Source organism: Diabrotica undecimpunctata, chromosome 8 (assembly GCF_040954645.1).
Source record: "Diabrotica undecimpunctata isolate CICGRU chromosome 8, icDiaUnde3, whole genome shotgun sequence".
In the NCBI taxonomy this organism is placed as follows: domain Eukaryota; kingdom Metazoa; phylum Arthropoda; class Insecta; order Coleoptera; family Chrysomelidae; genus Diabrotica; species Diabrotica undecimpunctata.
This window is the reverse complement of record NC_092810.1, coordinates 26,796,258-26,816,407: the sequence shown is the minus strand read 5'-3', so window position 1 is coordinate 26,816,407 and position 20,150 is coordinate 26,796,258. Positions and strand designations below refer to the sequence as shown.

General features: G+C 34.4%; 1 protein-coding gene across 2 annotated transcripts in view; it reads left to right on the top strand.

Annotated features, from left to right (window-relative positions):
• Positions 1-6,851, top strand: part of LOC140447319 (uncharacterized) — a 43,363-nt gene extending 36,512 nt beyond the window's left edge. The window contains exons 4-8 of one of the 2 annotated variants that reach the window (XM_072539914.1): positions 2,293-2,512; positions 2,568-2,753; positions 3,062-3,205; positions 5,993-6,330; positions 6,493-6,851. In XM_072539914.1, coding sequence (XP_072396015.1) covers positions 2,293-2,512; positions 2,568-2,753; positions 3,062-3,205; positions 5,993-6,330; positions 6,493-6,783 — 1,179 coding nt within the window. In that variant the 3' untranslated portion in view covers positions 6,784-6,851. The remainder of the gene's footprint in view (positions 1-2,292; positions 2,513-2,567; positions 2,754-3,061; positions 3,206-5,992; positions 6,331-6,492) is intronic. The other variant, XM_072539915.1, reaches the window with a different exon arrangement.
• Positions 6,852-20,150: the final 13,299 nt, after the last annotated feature.

The window sequence follows — 20,150 nt, the reverse complement described above, 5'->3', positions numbered from 1 at the left end:
CAATTTAGTATAAATTTATGGGCTGGGATTATTGGTAATCGTCTGATTGGACCGTACGAACTTCCCAGAAGATTGAATGGAGAATCCTATTTAAATTTTTTGCAGCATGTTCTACCGATACTTCTTGAAGACGTTCCATTACAAATACGCTCTGAAATGTGGTTTCTTCATGACGGGGCTCCAGCACATTTTACGAGACATATTAAAGATTTCCTTGACATCACTTTTCCTCGTCGTTGGATCGGTAGAAATGGACACGTTCTGTGGCCACCCAGAACACCAGAATGCAATGTTATGGACTTTTATTTTTGGGGACATCTAAAATCATTAGTATACGACAACCAGGATGAAATTAAAACAGAAGCTCAATTGCGACAACGAATTTTTGATGCTGCTGAAATAATCATACTAATAATATTACATACTAATAATATTAAGAATAATTGGATTTGTCGAATAAACGCGTGTATCTGTGCAAATGGTGGCCATTTCGAACATTTATTGTAGTAATAATTTTCCATGTAAGTAAAAACAGTATTCAAACTTTAATTATTAAATATTTAATAAAAACAAATACATGCTTTTTCTCTATCACTGTTATCAGTATCAATACATATTATGCCTAATGATCGATGATTCATGATAGCTGATTTACAGTAATTAACGAAGAATAACAAGGAACGCAACGTTGCCGGCTGTATTTCCTTTTCTGCGAACAATAATCAAATGGATTAAAATTAATATTTTTTTTTTTTTTGAAAACGGTTAACTTCATAAAAAAAATGTTATAAGACTTTTTTGTTTTAAATGCTGCAATCTGCACATATCGTTAAGGAACGCACTATTTTCCGGGACACCCTGTATAGTTGCCTATTATATATACCGTTTGTTGCCTCCCTAGAAGATCTAAATAATCAGAACTCTGCTTAACCTAAAGGTTTTCGTAGGAGGCCTCTTTCGCGGCGTTGTGACAATACCTATAAGGGGATTATTTAGAATATTTGAAAACAGGTGGCATAACGGGATTTTATAATAATACAGAAATGACACCTTTTATAACAGTATTATCAAGGGAGAATAGTTAAAAATAAATATGTAACATTGTTTCTTGTGACCCTGAGTTGTCAAAATATAGCGGAACACGACATACAATGATTTCTTAAGAAATACTTGGAAAAAATAAACAAATGTGCCTATGATGGACCCCTTAAGGAAAAAACTCCATAATAATTTTAATTATTTACTTAGCAGGCTTTAAATATGACCACATAAAGTCTTGTTAAAATTCTAGGGGTGGTGTTACCCCTCCTAAGGTGCTTGCTTTATATATTATAGTGAATTGTTGATTAATAAGTGTTTCTCTTGAAAACAAAATTGACTGGTCTGAGCGTTTTAAGAAAGAATTAATAATTAGCTTCCCTAAAATGAATCTGTTTGGTTTTTGGTGCACCACCTTGTATTTATAATGTAAATAATATACCTGTTTTTATACAATATGTAAATCTAAACCAAATCCAAACACATGTAGGAAATATAAAACTTATTGTAGTTGGTGTGTATAATATCAAGATCATTAAAATATTAAAATGAAACCTGAAAATAATGAAGTGGTTTATAAACAAATTTGTAATTTATTGTCATATTGTATTATTTTTTCTGCATTCTTTTAAATACTAATACAGCTAATAGTAATAATTAATAATAACGTAATATGCAGGGTAATTCATTTAAGAACATTGAGAATTAAAAAAAAAACGTTAGTGCTACCTTGATTTTTTTAAGATCTTATTGGTGAAAGATAAACAAGAAATTACCATGGCGATCTTACTACCTTTTAGGGCTGAATTGACAATTCAATAATTTTAAGATCGAAGGACCACCCAAGGGTGTGGGAATAAAAGTATTAACAATTTCACTAGTCTACCGAGAAACACAAAACACTATTTACAGTTAAAGGCAACTAACTGGGACATAACCTAAGGACGTTGTCTTTAATACCAATCCACTTATTTAACTATATAATAAGCGGCGTTTGCTAATATGTGTCTTTCAAATTATATTTAATAACAACAATAGTAGAAAGTTGGTACTCTAAACTAAACTAAATGTGGCGTCCACACTCTTTACTCAGTGCATATTCTATGCGGTGTTTTGGGACAACTACCCAAAAGGATTATTACCGAAAAAAATATCTGACTACCAGAGTCGTAGCAATACTTATTCACTTATATAACTTACCAATCACTGAAAATAAAGAATTCAATAATCTAACAATTTTCGGTATAATTTCAGCAAAGTCAAAATGTTCCATCGGGTGCAGCCAACTTTGCAGAATTGGCGGATTACAACGCAGACCTACCAAGTGAAGAATCTTGGGATAGCGTAGCATTTTTACCTTATTCTAGTGGAACAACTGGCTTGCCTAAAGGTGTCATGCTAACACATCACAATATAGTAGCCAATGTTGCCCAAATTGGACATCCGAAATTGCTTATCAGCAAACAAACCACACGTAAGTTTTAAACTAAATACCAAAACTTTGTCAATAACTTCGTCTTAAATTTTAGCTGATCACCAAGATATCGTGCCTGCGGTGTTGCCAATGTTTCATATTTACGGATTGACGATCCTTAGTATGTTTCAAATTAAACTGGGGGTTAAGATAGTCACCTTGCCAAAATTTACTCCAGAACTATACATAGGTACCTTGAAGAAATATAAGCCAAACGTATTGTACTTAGCTCCACCTATAGGTAAGTATTCACATGACGCCTTTTACCTGAACTATCAAAATAATGAACTAACAACATCCTGAACCCGATTATAATGCACCAGCATTATGCTCTGATTTTACAGTAACGCTTAAACCAATTCAAAAGGTTCAGAAGAAGCTTTTCCCTCCTTTCTATCTTTCTCTTAGACCTTTCAGAAAATATTCCTGCAGTATTTACCATAGTTTCTGCATAAAGACGATCTTGGGTTATTTGTTTTTGTGAGAAGAGAATGAAAATGTTCTTAGTATTGTGTAAGTCTTAGTTATTAATATTGTTTTCTGTTTCAGCTATATTTTTAGGAAAAGTTCCCCAAGTACAGGCGGAAGACTTTAAACCAGTTAGGGCAGTAGTTAACGGTGCAGCTCCTTTAGGGCAATTGGATGGTATAAGGTTAACGGAAAAAGCTAATAAAGATCTTCCAATACTCCAAGGTACGGTCTTTGATTTATCTAGCTAAATATAAGATTCATATAAAAAATTAAGTTTTTATAAGTAAAATCATTATCATCATTCTGGCTTTTCAACTCTGCGTGGGTCCTAGCCTCCTCCAGAATTTCTCTCCAGTCGTCCCAATCCATCGCCTTTCTCAGCCAAGCACGTATTCACATATTTCTCATGTCTTCATCGATGTTGTCAAGGAATATACTCAATAGAAAGGTAGACACTTACACGCACTTTGACCTCTGTCATCACATTTCTCTTTAAATCATTATTCATATTGAAATGGAACTAAATTCTAGTCATCAATCGAACAGCCTCTGATCAGCTTTTAAACAGATCTTGAACAATTAAGCTGTCCAAGACCTGTTTAAAGTTTTTCAAGGCCTGTTCAAAGTTATTAAAAACCTGTACAATGCCTTTTACAGACCTGTTCAAAAGCTGATTGGAGACTGTTCAATTGGTTACTAGAATCTAGGACTAGTTCAGTGTGAATAAAGATTTAAAGAGAGAACGTGACGGAACAGGTCAAAGTGCGCCTTAGTATCCACTTTTCTAGTGTCAATATTGTTGCTACAAGTAAGCTGTTAAAGGCCTATCCAGAGCTGTTCAAGACAGTTAGAAGACCTGGTACAGATCGGATCGGAAGCTGTTCGATTGGTGACTAGAATCTAGTACCATTTCAATACGAATAAAATGTGATGTCAGGGGTCAAAGGTTACAGTGCGATCAAGTATCTACCTTTCTACTAGACTTTCTAGTGTTAATGTTGTTGCTACAGCTAAGCTATCCAAGTCCTGTTCAAAGTTTTTCAATACCTGTACAGAGCTGTACAAGACCTGTTCAAAAGCTGATAGGAGGCTGTTCGGTTGGTGACTAGAATCTAGTACCATTTTAATATGAATACAGATTCAAAGAGAAAACGTGACGTCAGGGGTCAAAGTTCAAAATGTGCTCAAGTCTCTACCTTTCTACTACACTCATAGCAAAATTGATAGGTACAAATCACATGACACAGTGATAAGTGGTAGGGTAGATTGATTAACCGAATCTTCTTCTTCTCATTGCGCCGTCTCCTTTCGAAGGTTGGCGATCCAAATGGCAATTGTAGTTTTGGAAACTGCTGCGCGAAAGATCTCTGCGGATGAGCGGTCGAACCATCTCCTCAGGTCTTTCAGCCACGAGTTCTGGCGTCTTCCTACTGATCTTTTGCCCTGTACTTTTCCTTCCAGTATAACTTGAAGTAATTCATATCTTTCGCCTCTCAGCACATGACCCAAGTATTGCATTTTCCTCTCTTTGATTATTCTTAGCAATTCTTTTTGTTTACACATGCGACGAAGTACCTCAACATTAGTAACTCTTTGTACCCATGGAATCCTCAACATTCGTCTGTATATATACATCTCAAAGGCATCTATTCTTTTTTCTACTTCAGAGTCCATTGTCCAACTTTCACAGCCATACAGTAAGACAGAAAAAACGTAACATCTGATCATTCGGATTCTAAGCTGTAGACTAAGGTCTGATCTTGTAAAAAATGTTTTAATCCTCATGAATGTTTTCCTTGCTTGTTCGATTCTTGACAGGATTTCTTTTTTTGGATTACACTGACTATTTATATTTGTTCCCAAATATTTTATGGAATTTACCTGTTCTATTATTTGACCCTTGGCATACACCTGTACGTTTATTGGTGTCTTTGAAAATACTAAAGTTTTAGTTTTGGAAACGTTTAGATGTAAACCGAACATTTCGCTGTGGTGAACTACCGCATTTATTATATTTTGTAGTTCTTGTGCGTTGCTTGCTATTAAGACGGTATCATCAGCATATCTGATGTTGTCTATGCTGATTCCGTTAATCTTAATTCCGCCTTGGACCTCGTCTAATGCTTCTCTGAATATAGACTCCGAATACAAATTAAAGAGTAGCGGTGATAAGACGCAACCCTGTCTCACTCCTCGTCGGATTTGTATGTCTTCGGATGTTGTGTGCTCTATTTCAATTGTTGCCGTTTGGTGCCAGTATAGTTCTGAGATAATTCGCAAGTCTTGTTCGTCAACTCCAGTTGTTCTCAGAATTTCGATCATCTTTTGATGGTTAACGCAGTCAAATGCTTTTCGATAGTCAATAAAACATGCATATACATCCACATTCATGTCTCTGCATCGTTGCGTTAACACATTTAAAGCAAAAAGAGTCCCTCGTGTTCCCAATCCGTTTCGAAATCCGAATTGAGTGTCACTCATCTGGAACTCGCACTTCTTGTAAATTCGTGTATGGATAATTCTGAGAAAAGTTTTAAGGACATGAGACATCAAGCTTAATATTCGATAATCATCGCATTGTGAGGAATTCGATTTTTTTGGTAATGCTACGAATGTTGATTTTAGCCAGTCTGTTGGTATTTTACCTCTGTCATATATCTTATCTGTTATCATATTAACAGAATGCACAGTATAATTCAAAATACTGAAAAAGTTATTTAGTTTTTAATACCGCAACCCCTGTTTATGTGACGAATTGCGATTTAATATTATATTTTAATATATTTCATATATTTTTTTTAACTACTTTTTGTGTTGATTCAACTTAGACAATGAAATAATTAAAAGAACTAAACCTTATATCCTGAAATGGACATAGGTCTTTTTAAAATTCAATATTTTATATGGTATTAACTCAACTAAAAGATATTTAAAAAATCATGAAACCCTTCTAACAACAGTAATTTCTGTATTTGATAAATTATTTTAAATATACGTTCATACTTTTAGGTTACGGTTTAACTGAAACATCACCTGCGGTAATAACCACTCGACCAGCTGAGTACAACAAAGAAAGTGCAAAGGGATCCATCGGAAGACCAGTTCCCAACACTACGTTGAAAATAGTTAACCCCGAGGATCCATCAGGTACACCCTTGGGACCCAACGAACTCGGGGAGCTCTTGGTGAAGGGACCTCAAGTCATGAAAGGGTACTTAAATCGACCAGAGGAGAATATTTTTGTGGACGGATGGATGAGAACGGGAGATATGATGTATTACAATGACGATGGATTTTTATTTATTAAAGATAGACTGAAGGAGTTGATAAAAGTTAAAGGATTCCAGGTAGGTAATAAACTTGTAACGTTTTCTGCTTCTCAAATTATATATATATATATATATATATATATATATATATATATATATATATAATTTTTTGACAATTTTACGAGACTATGGAATTTTTTATTATCACTGAGGTAGATAAAAACGTTTGTTCTCTCGCAGGTGGCTCCAGCTGAACTTGAAGAAATAATCAGGGACTTCCCCGATGTCCTCGACGCAGCTGTGATCGGCATTCCTCACGATCTGGAGGGCGAAATTCCCAGGGCCTACATAGTTGCCAAACCTAACGCAAAAATTGACGTAGATCAATTGAAGAATCATGTTCATGCGAAAGTGGCGCCCTACAAACAATTAAAAGGTGGAATCTCTATTGTCGACAGTATTCCCAAGAATGCCAGTGGAAAGACGTTGAGACGAGAGTTAAAGCAAATGTATGAAGAAGAACTTAAGTAATTTTTGTTGTTGTTTTTATATATTATGTGACTGCATTTTTTAATTATACACTATATATTTTTTATTAATTATGTTATATTTAAGTTATCCTATACCTTTTCCCTCCAACGAGTAATAGAGCGTTGTAACTATTTTAAAAAATCTCCGAAAGAATAATACATATGAACATCACAATGGACTACCAAAAATTAAATGTCATAGTTATGTATAGCCCCGAGGACTGTAAACCTAAGGAGGAACGGGAGGCATTCTACGAAAAATTACAAACCATCCTGGATGGAATACCTCATAAAGAACCCTTAATTCCAGAGAAATAGTTCCAGGAGTAAAACAAAGATTTAATGAAAACCATGTCAATGCAAATGGAAAACTCATGGCTAATTTCTGTGCTTTTAACGAACTGAGAATCAATAATACATTTTTCGACCATAAGTTCCAGTATAAATATACATTTGAAAACTCGAGGGGGCACAAATCTATGATTAATTTTATAGTCACTAATAGAAAAATCCACCCAAAGCAGATTTTAGATATCCTAACTTTAAACTCAGCAGACTCTGCAGTGAACACAAACTAGTACTAGCAAAAATAAGATTGAAAATAACACCAAAAAATTTTCTACAGGAAATCACCGAAGAAAAATTCAATGTAGAATCACTGTGGAACGACTCTACAAGAGAAATGTACCAAAGGAGGCTAGCACAGAAGATACATCTGAAATAAATAGAAGACCTCGAAGATATAAACGCGAGCTGGGAGAAATTTAAAAACAACATTGAAGAAGCAGCAACAGAAGCTCTAGGAAAAGCAAAGTTATACTGAACAAAAGAAACAATAACAGTGACAATACACCATGGTTCAGAAAAGGAATAAAAGAGAAATGTAAAGAGAAACGAGAGGCTTACACGAAGTACAAAATATCAAATACTCCAGAATCCTGAGACACCTATAGAAGAATACGAAATGAAACAAAGGAGTTGGTAAGAAGAACAAAAAATGAACAGTGGGAACAGTTTACAAAAAGGATGGAAAGCGACTTTTACGGTACACAAAAACAAATATATAGATTCATAAGAAACCAACGAAAAAAATGGCAGAATTGAAAGAATACAATAACATACCAGCAAACGAATGGGAAAGATACCTGACAGAACTGTTTAAAGGAAAAGAAAATCATAATCAACACAATAACGTATCTGAATTAACATACGGCATAGCAATCACTTTTCAGGAAATAGAGATACCCATAGATTCACTCAAAATAGAAAGTCACCAGAACCAGATGGAATAACCAACGAGCTTCTAAAACACGGAGAAGAAAGTATAACCCTAGAGATGACAAAACTTATTACAAAAAGTAATATGTCACTGCAAGATACCAGACACATGGAGAAACAGCATAATGATACCAATGTTCAAGAAAGGAGATAAAGAAGAACCTGACAATTATAGAGGTATAAATCTACCGAACAACGCACTTAAGCTTACCACAAAAGTTCTATCCAACAAAATCAATAAACTAACAACTTCATCAGATGAACAACAAGGATTCAGATCCGGAAGAATCTGCGTAGATGCCGCATTTCTACTAAGAAAAATCACAGAAAAGGCCATTGAGTACAATAAACCAGCATATCTATGCTTTATAGACCTGACAAAGGCTTTCGATTGCATCCAAGTCGAAGACGTCTTACACCTACTGTATAAAAGAAACACACCAGTCAATGTTATACAAACCATCGAAAACATCTACTTCCATAATCGAATACAGACAAAGATAAATGGAAAACTAACACAGTGTATACCAGTACAAAGCGGAGTCAGACAGGGTGACCCGTTAAGCACACTTCTCTTTAATATAATAATGGACGAAATAATAGAAGTAGTACGTAAAGGTCATGGTTACAGAATGGGGAACAAAGAAATCCAAATATTATGTTATGCAGACGACGCTGCATTAATCGCCGAGACAGAAGACGAGTTCCAAAGATTAACACACATCTTCAATAAAACAGCCAAGAAATACAATATGATAATATCAGCAGAAAAAAAGAAATGTATTACAACATCTAAATGCCCACTATGATGTAAAAGCGAAATTGATGGGAAAATAATAAAGCAGGAAGCAAGGTTTAGATATCTGGGAATAAATATAACTGGTTACGTAGATGTTGAAGAAAATTTTCGACAACAAAGTTTAAATGTAAGCGAAACAGCGGGATCTCTTAATGACACAATCTGGAAGAACAAACACCTAAGACAATACACCAAAACAAGAATGTATAAAGCAGCAATTAGACCTATATTAACATACACAGCGGAGACAAGACCTGACACATCTAAAACGAGACGACTACTACAAGAGAAGAACTACGATACAATAAGAAGAACCATTTTAAGAACTTTAGTAATGTTACTGGAGGGATAAAGTAAGAAGATCGCCGTGTCCGGAACACGCATTTCACCAAATAAAGTTAACATTTTATTACAACAGATATGTATAACTTGCTTGGTCTAGTAGCGCCATAGAATAAGTTGCAAGAAAGAGAATGGCATTTACTTCTTCATGTCGATCAATCAAACAGAAAAAGTCAAAGATTTTTTTTAGTAGCCTTGAATTTAACAGAAAGGAAAGAGAAGTCACAAAGATTTTTTTATCTTTAGCGACATACTTTCTATACATCGAACACATCCAAGTAATTTCCATCATGTTCCGGTTAATAATCCATTCCATCCAGATGTATTTCAGTAATTGGTCTTCGTAATTCGAAATTTTATGGAGTTAAAGAACGCGATGAATTTTGAGTATTACCAGCGTGGTGCAATAACGACCCTTCTTTCTTGGTACTGTTTTTTAGCCAAAATTAAAGCTTCTTCCATATAGGCACGAAAAGGCAGGAAGTCCATAATTGCTTTTTTTAATATCCCAATTGAGTAGCTCTATTGTTGTACTCAACCAGGCATTTGCACAGGCCAAGTCTGTAGCGTGTGTAAACATCCTGAGGATCTACTTCTTTGAGTGAATGGAAGTCCTATATATAGTTATCTGAAAGTTTAATTTATCGATTCCTCTCATGTGTGCATTGTAGTTAATAGTACAGTAGTAAATATTTTTTTTCCCACCTTTTACACAAATCTTTATTGCCAATACTTACAAAATTTAAATCTATCACAACAGCTTTATTATCATACCATTTGGTCATTATGACTTCTCCAACTTCAGAACCACCACGAGAATTCTGTTTTAATACGTCGTTGCTGGAAAAAGGTGGATTTCGAAAAGGATTCATTCAAACTGTACCAGCAGCACAGATATATTTGTGCCGCAGATACTCGCAGATTATCTTTAGTCTATTCTGAAAGAATAAACGCTAACGTTTATTCTTTCAGAAAATTATATATAATCTCGCTTACTGTGACAGAAACAGCAAAGTTTTATGCCCCATGCTGTGGCTTTATTTTTAACACATATTTTATATTCAGGCTTCTCTTGAATGAGATCATTTGCTCATCGATGCATAAATGTGTCTACTACACAACAGCTGCACAAGAAGAAGACATCAACAGGTTCTATGGTGGCCTAAAAGAAACTGTTAGCGCTATTCCGAATTGTGAACTAATCATAATTTTAGGAGACTTTAACGCCGAAGTAGGATCATCTAATGAAAATATTGAATGAGTGCTGGGCAAAAATGGACTGGGACAGAGAAATGAGAATGGCGACCGTCCAGTGGAGTTCTTGAACGTTCGACTTCGTTTTAAAGTCCCCAAAAGAGACCCCTAAGAAAAGTCATGTCTCTAAATCCATCAAAAATCAATGATTTCCAACAAAACCTAGAAGCTCTTTCTTTAGACCAAGTAGATAGTGACCCTGAGAGTACGTGGATATATCTCAAAGATAAGGTAATCGAGGCTGCAAAAGACTATGATGCAGCGGTTTCCACGGGGCGTAAGCCGTGGATATCCGATAATACGTGGACTGTGATTCAACGCAAAAAAGAACATAAAACTAGATACCGAACAAACGATGAATACAGAGCGTTATCGAAAGAAATCAAAAAACAGTGCCGCATAGACAAAACTGATTACATCTGATCTGATCTCAAATATGCAGAGAGATGAAGGGACATGGCTGTCGAAATGAACCGAGGGATTTATTTCACATGATCAAACTCCTTACCAGAGGATTTAAATCTCAAACGTGGTCTGTACTAGATAAGAAAGGTAATCTAAAGACCGATACTGACGAAATATTGGAAACATTGCCAAATTACTGTGGCGAGCTATATAAAAATAACGAGGTACTAGCAGAAAATCAATGGCCCTCTGACTACCCTAGAGAACTTACTGTCTTACTCGCTGAAGTCAAAGATACAATTAAATCGATAAGGAGAAATAAATCCCCAGGCGTTGATTCAATACCAGGTGAAATATTTCAGTTACTAGATAACACGGGATTACATATCATCCATTATATCTGTGTCGCTGTTTGGAATTTAGGAAAATGGCCATCTTATTGGTATACCTCAATTTATATCCCGCTACACAAAAAAGGAACTACTCCCAGATGTAAAAACTACCGCACACTGTCACTAATAACACATACTAGTAAAATATTGTTGCATATCATCAAAAACAGATTAAAAACCCCCTCTCTACATTGAAAAATACCTCAGGAACAAGCAGGGCTTGTAAAGGGTAAAGGTACACGGGAACAAATCCTGAAACTGAGAAAACTCATTGAAAAGTCTAGAGAATTTCAAGTAAAGTGAAGTCGTTTTACCCTGTCGTATTTCGGTTTAACGCCCGAAAAATAATTTATGTCCCTTTTCTACCTGCTTTGTGGTACTGAACCTCCTACTGGTCGGCTGTAGTACCTAAGGATAAATCAGCGCTACCAAAACAATGTTTTTATAAATCGTGAAAAAACGCAAATTGAATGCTTTGTGATGATAAAAAAAAATCTCCGAAAAATCTCGCTATTAGTATTCAACGATCGCCGGTTTTCAATAGTGACAATGGATAACGTACAAGAAAACGATAGAACACCTAAATATAAGTTTTTATCTCCGAGTGAGCGTCGAATTGTGTTGAAAGTGGAAAATTATTTTACTTTAGAAAAAATCAACATGGGACCAATTACATCAGTACTGGCAGTTCAAAAAAGGACAAGTGCAGCTTGTGGAATTTCAGAACGGACCTTGCAAAAAATTCGCAAAATGAGTGAGGAGGAATTAAGTAAGGAAAACAAAAGGATTCGTTTGCATCCGAAAACCCTCGACTTGCCACAAGGTATTAAAATCTCAATCAGAAATATCATTTATGACATGTACAAAGCAAAAGAACATGTTACAAGAAAGACACTTATTCAAAAAATAAAGGACAGAGAACTTTGTGATATGGGTTTGACCAGTTTATCAAAAGTATTAAAAGCTATGGGTTTTAGATACAAAAAAACCAATAATCGTAAAGTGTTGTGCGAGCTGTCCAATGTTGTTGGAAAAAGGTGGAAATTTATAAGAAACTATTTAAAAAACAAGAATTCCGAATTTGCCAGACAATTTGTGTTTCTTGACGAAACATGGATTTTTGCGAAAGGAAATAATACCAAATCATCCTGGCAAGATGATTCTACCAAATGCTATTCGAGTACTAGTGCGAGTAATAACAAAAGATATATTATATTGCATGCAGGAAATACGGAAGGTTTTATACCCAATGCTAGTCTTATATTTTCTTCGACAAAAAAAACTGATGATTACCACGGAAATATGGACGCCGATATTTTTGAACATTGGTTTGAGGAAAAATTATTAAAAAATCTGGAAAATCCGTCATTAATAGTCTTAGACAATGCTTCGTATCACACCAGAGAGGAGGAAAAGTTTCCCATAAGCAGCTGGAAAAAAGAAGACTTAAGAAAGTGGCTGTCGGAAAAAAATATAGAACACGAATATCTAGTTTTAAAAGCTGAATTATTAAATAAGTGCAAAGAACACTTAGAATTACTGAAAAAAATTTTGAATTGGTGTGGGGCATCACTAAAAACTACTATGATAAACATGCATGTAAGACCACCGACGAAGCCAGCGTTTTACAACTCTGGCAAGATGCACTAAACCAAGTCAATAAGGAACAATGGCGGAAATGTATTGAGCATATTGAAAAAAAAATTTTTAGAGTTATATGAAATAGAACAAGTTATTGATGAAGTAAGACCTTTAATTATTCGTAATGATGAAGATTCAGATGAATCGGATAGCAAGTCAGATAGTGATGATACCTGTCGATAGATTAAGACGTAGATAGAAAAATTAACACAAAAGGGTACCAACCACCAAAAAAAAAATAAAACAAAAACCGCATGCAGGAGAGAGCCGGAGGCACGCCGCACGACGCTCTTGCAATGCGAATGCAAGCACAAAAAAATTAGATTAGCAAGTAAGGTAGATTAAGGACATGACTGGACGAATGACTGGGTATTAGACGACGGATGAAAGGATTCGATGCTTGCTCGCTCTCGACTGCACTTGGTGCAGAAAAGGGAAAGCAAGTATCGGCACACACAACCATCATTAGATCGCCGAACAATTGCTTTGACCGGTAGTGATAAAGCCAAATGGGCTAACCTACCACTTAAATGTAAATACACGGAAATCTCCCATTGCCTGACGGGGGATACCGCGAAATAGTCGAGACCTGGCTCCAAAGACCATGCGGCGGAGGAAAGCCGTAGCTTTTTGTACCGCAGGAGGACAACCTACCTCGGTGGGTTTGGGAAGGTGTGTGGGAAGTCGGAATAAGTCTTTGTTTTATATAGATATATATTTTTATAGATATATTTATAAAATATATAAAAATAAAAATATAATACAAAATTTTGAACACCCAGTATTAACATTGGCAAATTTTTTTATGCTTAAATAAAAATAGAGTTTAGTACACGCTGAAAAAGAATTTTTGTTTTTTCAGCATAAATATTAACCACAATATTAATTTTTGAAGTTGCATGTGTAATATGAAAAATTTTTCAAAAACTTTAAATATCTCAAAAACGGCTATTTTTTCGAGAATGGTATTCCAATAAAAATCGATCCAAAATTTTACGTAGATTCTAAAAAAAATAACAAAAAGCACAGTTTCTATTTAAAATAAGAAACTTAATGGCGACTTCCGGTACAGCCGGAAGTGCTAGAAGAATGCAAATATTTAAAAAATGAAGAATGCTTTGCATAACCCATTATTCCAAGTTTGCAGAAATCAGTGACGACCAGAACTTTGAAAACTTTTAACCAACATGTTGCGTGAATGAACCTGTATATTTCATACTCAATGTTTATCAATTTACATTATGATATTCAATTATTATAAAACATAATACAAAGTTATTTTATTAAAAAAATCCCCAATGTCGTATTATCAAATTAAGAAAACAGTACATTTTTAATTTGAGTACCGCTGACTACCTGAGGCAAATCTGAACAGACACTTTTATTACTTATGCGACAGGCTAAAACGATCCTACTATACCTATGATTATATGCTTCGTTGACTACCACAATGCATTTGATTGTGTAAGCTGAATAAATCTGTGGTCCATTTTAATACAAATGGGCACACCAATGCACCTGGTGACACTTATAAAAAATCTGTACCAGTCTAATATAGCAACAGTACGACTAGATCAGAAGTTCTCAAAACAATTCAAGACCAAGAGAGGTGTTATGACAAGGATGCGTATTGTCACCTGACTTATTCAACATTTATGGTGAACATGTCATAAGGATGGCTTTAGATGGATGAGCCGGTGGAGTAACAGTGGCTGGTAGGAAAATCTCCAATTTAAGATTCGCTGATGACACTACATTTATAGCAGCAACTAACATGTTACAGGAATACCAGATAGTGGAGACTTTTGTCTATCTCGGGTGTAATATACGATGCTAACTGTGAAGCAGAAGTTTGAAGACGTATTGGTATGGGAAAAAATGCGATGAGTTGTCCAACTAAAGTTTGTAAATACGGATGTATCTCTCAAAATATCAAGATGAGACTGGTGAACGCCCTTGCATTCTCAATATTTCTATACGGGGCAGAGACTTGGACTCTTCGCGGACGCTAGCGCCAAAAAATTGATGAATTTGAGATACTAGAGAGAATACTACTTTGGTACTAGAGAGAATACTGCGCATACCTTGGACAGCTCATAGGATAAACGTTTCCATTCTAAACCAAGCCGATATTAAAAAAAAAACGCTGTCCACAATATGTCTGCAATTTTTCAGTCATGTGGTTCGAAGAGGTGACGATAGTTTCAAGAGATTAATTGTTTCTTGAAACGTTCCGGGGAGAAGATCAAGAGGACTACCAACTAGATGGTCAGACCAAATTAAGAATTCAGGTGGAAACTTATTCTGCGAAACTCTCAGAGCAGCTGAAGATAAAGACCAATGGAGAAAAATTGTTAGGAATATTGGAAGAAATCACGATCCTCAGTAATGGGGAAACGACAAGAGAGACATAAATATGTCTCTATTGTCACTCATCTCTCTTTTCTGTCAATTCCTGGTTTTCTGGAAGTTTTTTCTTAAATTTTTAGTCAAAGGCATAAGAAATATGGAAACATGTAGGAAGGCGATGGATAGGGATGACTGGAAAGAAATTCTTGAGGAGGCTAGGACTCTTCCATTGTTGTTAAGCCAGAACGATGATGATGATTTACTTCCCACCTTCTTACTATAAATCTTTACAATATTTACCTTTCCCCCTTCTGTTTGAGATTTAGCAAACCGGAATGGCCATCTTCTTTCTCAGATACTAAAGCTATAATAAAACCAACGAAAAATCATCTTAAAACTTTATTGAAACATTTTTATATAAATTATTTTAAAAATACTGTTTGAATATTATCGAATACATAAATTAGGCCTATAATAGTTGTAGAATACAAAAAGATTTTGTATTTAGAAGAAAAAATTGCTTAGTAGTTCTAAGGGAACTGTTATCATTCTAAAATGTTCTAAATTATAATATTTAAAATAAAAAAGTTTTTTGATTACTCTAATATAGCCAATAGTTGTATTTCCAACTCTAGGTACCATAAATTTGGATGTTTCATTCTAAATATTATAATAAAATTACTAATATCAATTCTTCGGGATGCAGTACATCTTATTTATTTGCTGTAGGGCATTACCAATGAACCGTGCACCCCTACTAATACTTTTGTTTCAATAAAAACTAGCACGTCTAAAAATAAAAATTATTTTGCGGTGTTGTAAATAAATTACAAAAAGTAAGTACTTTTTCTAAACGGTGGTTTATATAATAAATTCAGTAATATAATAAAGTAAACAAAATTAAACTCCATAAAGTATATATTATAATAATTAAAAACTTATATTTATTGGCTTTTTGTTAGCCACCATGTACTTCTTCTGGATCATGCTTCACCTTTAATTTTTTCTTGAATGAGTTGATAAACGAATTGCTTATTTATGAAAAGATATAGATCACTACTTTATGTAAATTGAGATTATGACGAAAATTTGTTTTCAATACGTATATCTAACGTTTAGTCATAAAAGAATATAAGTCTTCAGTACTGTTGATAGGTAGGCAGCCAACAGAGTACTTCATCTATTGATGAAACGATATAAGTCATTGACTTATATAGTTTCATAAATTTGCCGCTGATCTTTGACTGGCGCTAGTAGTGTCATGAACACAGCGATTTTGCTTGGTGATAAATGACAAGCAGGTTGTTTTGTTGTTGTTCATAGACAAATACTTTTGGTTATTTCGGCGATTGTTGTGTAAAATACTACATATTTGATTTAATATGAGTCATACTGAGATTACAAAAAAGAGAAAGAAGGGAGTTAAAAACCCAGATGGTTGTTGGGACAACCATATACAAATTACCAAGGACACATGGTTCCAGGAAAGGCCATTGGAACACCTTGCACATAAGTTTCAAATGTTTTTATTATTTTTGTAGTTTATTGAACAATTTTATTTTATTGAAGTCAAAAAATTTTGTGAAGATAAGCCCAACAGACAAAATTGAGATAATGAAAAAATTACATTCTTTTTCAACAAAAAATGAACAGGATATTTATCTGCAAGGTTTAATAGAGTCGAAAGTTATTAAGAAGTTATTAATGCATTAAACATGCATTTTTAAGTTCACACGGCATAAGTTCTAAAGCAGTAAAACGCTTACAAGCTCTTTTGCATCTCGGAAAATCTCCTAAAAGTTTGAGGGATCTACAGAATAATAGAAAAACTGTTCTTAGTAATATTATGCACATTGTACGTGAGCACATTTCTTCATTTCCTGTCAAACAAAGTCATTATTCATCCAAAGAATATCAATACCTAGACGCAAAACTTAATGTAAAAATTATGCTTTCAATTTCAATGTCAATTGTCAATGTCAATTAATGGTGCCAATGTGAAGAACTTAATATTAAATGCACAAGTTCTTCTTTGAATGAAACAGCTAGAAGAGCTACCTTAGCTGAACTTTTACAAAAGCTACAAAACATACCTACCACTGTAAAAGAACTTCACCTCTACAGTGACGGCTGTGGTGACCAAAATAAAAACGATGTTATGATCCGATTTTGCCTTGCGCTTACTGACTGTTTGAAAAAATTGTTCACAAATTTCCAATTCGTGGCCACTCTTCTTGTCATGCGATCGGGACGTTGGCTTGGTAAAACGCAAACTCAATCACATGGATAGGCCACACACCAATGGAAGTTTGTGAAGCAATCTGTAGTTCTGCAAAGAGGCAGAAATTTACTGTACAAATGGTCAGAACTAATGGCGTTTTGGATTTTAAAAATTGGTGGTCCAAATATTACAAAAAGACGTATCTTTCTGTTGAAACTTCCGCTAAATCCGCATTGAAGTTTATCGATGGAGCACTAACCAGTTTCTTTGTTCTAAAAAGTCAGAACGAAAATGTTCAACTTTACACTATGTTAACATTAAAAAAATCAATGATATTCAAAAGATAACTAGGTATCTTCCTAAAAATTATCAAGAATTTTATGAGGAAATAATTGGTTGGCCAACCACTGAAGTGGAAAGTACTGACGTATGAGTATCTTGTAAAAATTGCTTAATGCTTGTGTTTTAGGTTAAAATATTTCATTTGTTAATGACTAGTAATAAAGTTTGTCAATAAACGTTTCTTTTTTGTTAATTTGAACAAATACCGCAAAAAATAATAGTTTAGACATTTTTTTTGTTAATTAATTCGTGAAAAGATATAAGTCAGACGAATAGAATAACAAATAAAATATAAACAATATACATACAATATTATTATCAAACTTATAATAAAATAATTCATTTTCCAGGAAAAATCACAAATTTGTTTCAAATATAAACTTTTTTTTAATTTTCTCAAAACTTCATTCTTGTGACTTATATCCTTTCATAAATAAGCGATTCAAATATTATCATTTATTTAATTTTCCTGACAATGACATGATAGTTTCACAAAAAAACTTGTGTTTTTACTTTTTTTGTATAAATTATTTTAAATTGGTTTATTTAAAACTAATAACAGGCATTTAAATTGTAATTACACACAGAACCATAGGTAACAGTAATGTTACAGAATGCTTTTCAAAGTGTTGAACCAGAATGGATAAGATTCTAGTTTTCCAGTAGCATATTGTTTTCCGGGTACACAAAGCTGAATGACAAGAGTTTTCTTGTTAAGTGAACTGAAAGAACAGGCTGTTTTGACAAAACGAAATGAAGCCTTAAAGAACTATTCACAAAATTATGCATATTTTCCCGCTGTTCATATGAAGCGGTGGCGTACAGAATTAATAATACACCATCTACTCATCTATAATGGCCCCGTTTTTCTCTGGAATTTGTACACTGAAACAATTCATATTTTACTTTAATTGGTGAGTATATTGTTTATTTATAACATATTCTACCTGCAACAACTTTATTCCTACTGCATCTTATCAGTGAGAAGAATCTGAAGCTCTCGTGACTAACAAACTTCACGAATTGACATGACTTAAGAAATCAAACTCGGAACTGCTGCAGCAAGAAGGTGCGTGTAAAAGTAAATATATTACCTAAAACGGTCGGAAACAGCACTGCTTGCTGGATCAGTATCTAAAGAAAATTCATGCTCTTGTTCACATAGAGCTGGAGTTGGAATCTAGAAAATTTCGTGAACAATTGAAAAAATTTTAAAGGTCATTGAGTAATAACATAAATTAAATATTGACCTAAACAAAGTTTGAATGAGAACCAGTCGGCATTTGCAGAATAACCTACGTCTAAAGGCTTTGTACTGTTAAAAAGGCTTTACTTACTCTTTAATAAGAAAAGAACGATAGTGATCCTCTGACCAGTTTTGTGGCAAAAACATTTAGGGGTCGCCAGAGGGGACACAAAAATTCTGTGTTTCTTGTAAGGTGGCGATGCAGCTCGAATGTTAAACAAGCTGATAGTGCAAGATATGTTCGGTCTTTTTTAACAAAAGCTTTCCACTACTTCCACTATTCCACTACTTTCCACACCTGGGAACAATATAATTGTAGATAATCTTGATCAACTAGACGAAACTATATACTTAACATCCACATACTGCTTCAAATGGCAAGCTGAATTAGTAAACAGGTAGAATACTACATATTTTTCCCTGCATAATATTTCATACACATATATGTAGTTTTTCGTCAGTTTTTCTGGAGGTGTTGCAATTTTGGTTGCACTAATCCTCAGAGAGCCAGTCCGAAAACCGTGAAATCTTATCGCGGTGGAAGAGGTCTGCACTGGTTACTAATGTTATGAGGTGGGCACAATTGGGTATCAGGTTTCATTAGCATGTACAGATTCCTCAAAGCATCATCCATTCCCTAGCTATTCTTATATTCTATTCTATTCTAACCAAGAATAAACAACGAAGACTCAGTACTAAAGAAGCTATGGAAATGCCCATTACAGATCATGCTTCCAAATTGAGAAGTTTGGTCACTTAAGTACCGATGGGAAGGACAATTGGATTGAGATCAGAAAAATCCAGTTTAAACCACCGCTGATGTATGCTTACCTAATGCAAAACAAGATTCTGTTGTCTAAATAAATATCAGTGATCTATGGCATATATATAAAAGAGCTAAATTCATAGTTCAAAATCGCGGTGGTAAAATTGGTAAATAAATGTAACAATAAAGAGTGTGGTAAGGTACCAATTGTATAATAATTTTGATTGCCTTTGATTTTAATAAGCCTTTGAAGCATGATGAACTAACGATACAGTTTTGCCTCTAGTCACCCGACTCCTCCCACCGGTAGAACGATTGTACCTGAAAAATGGT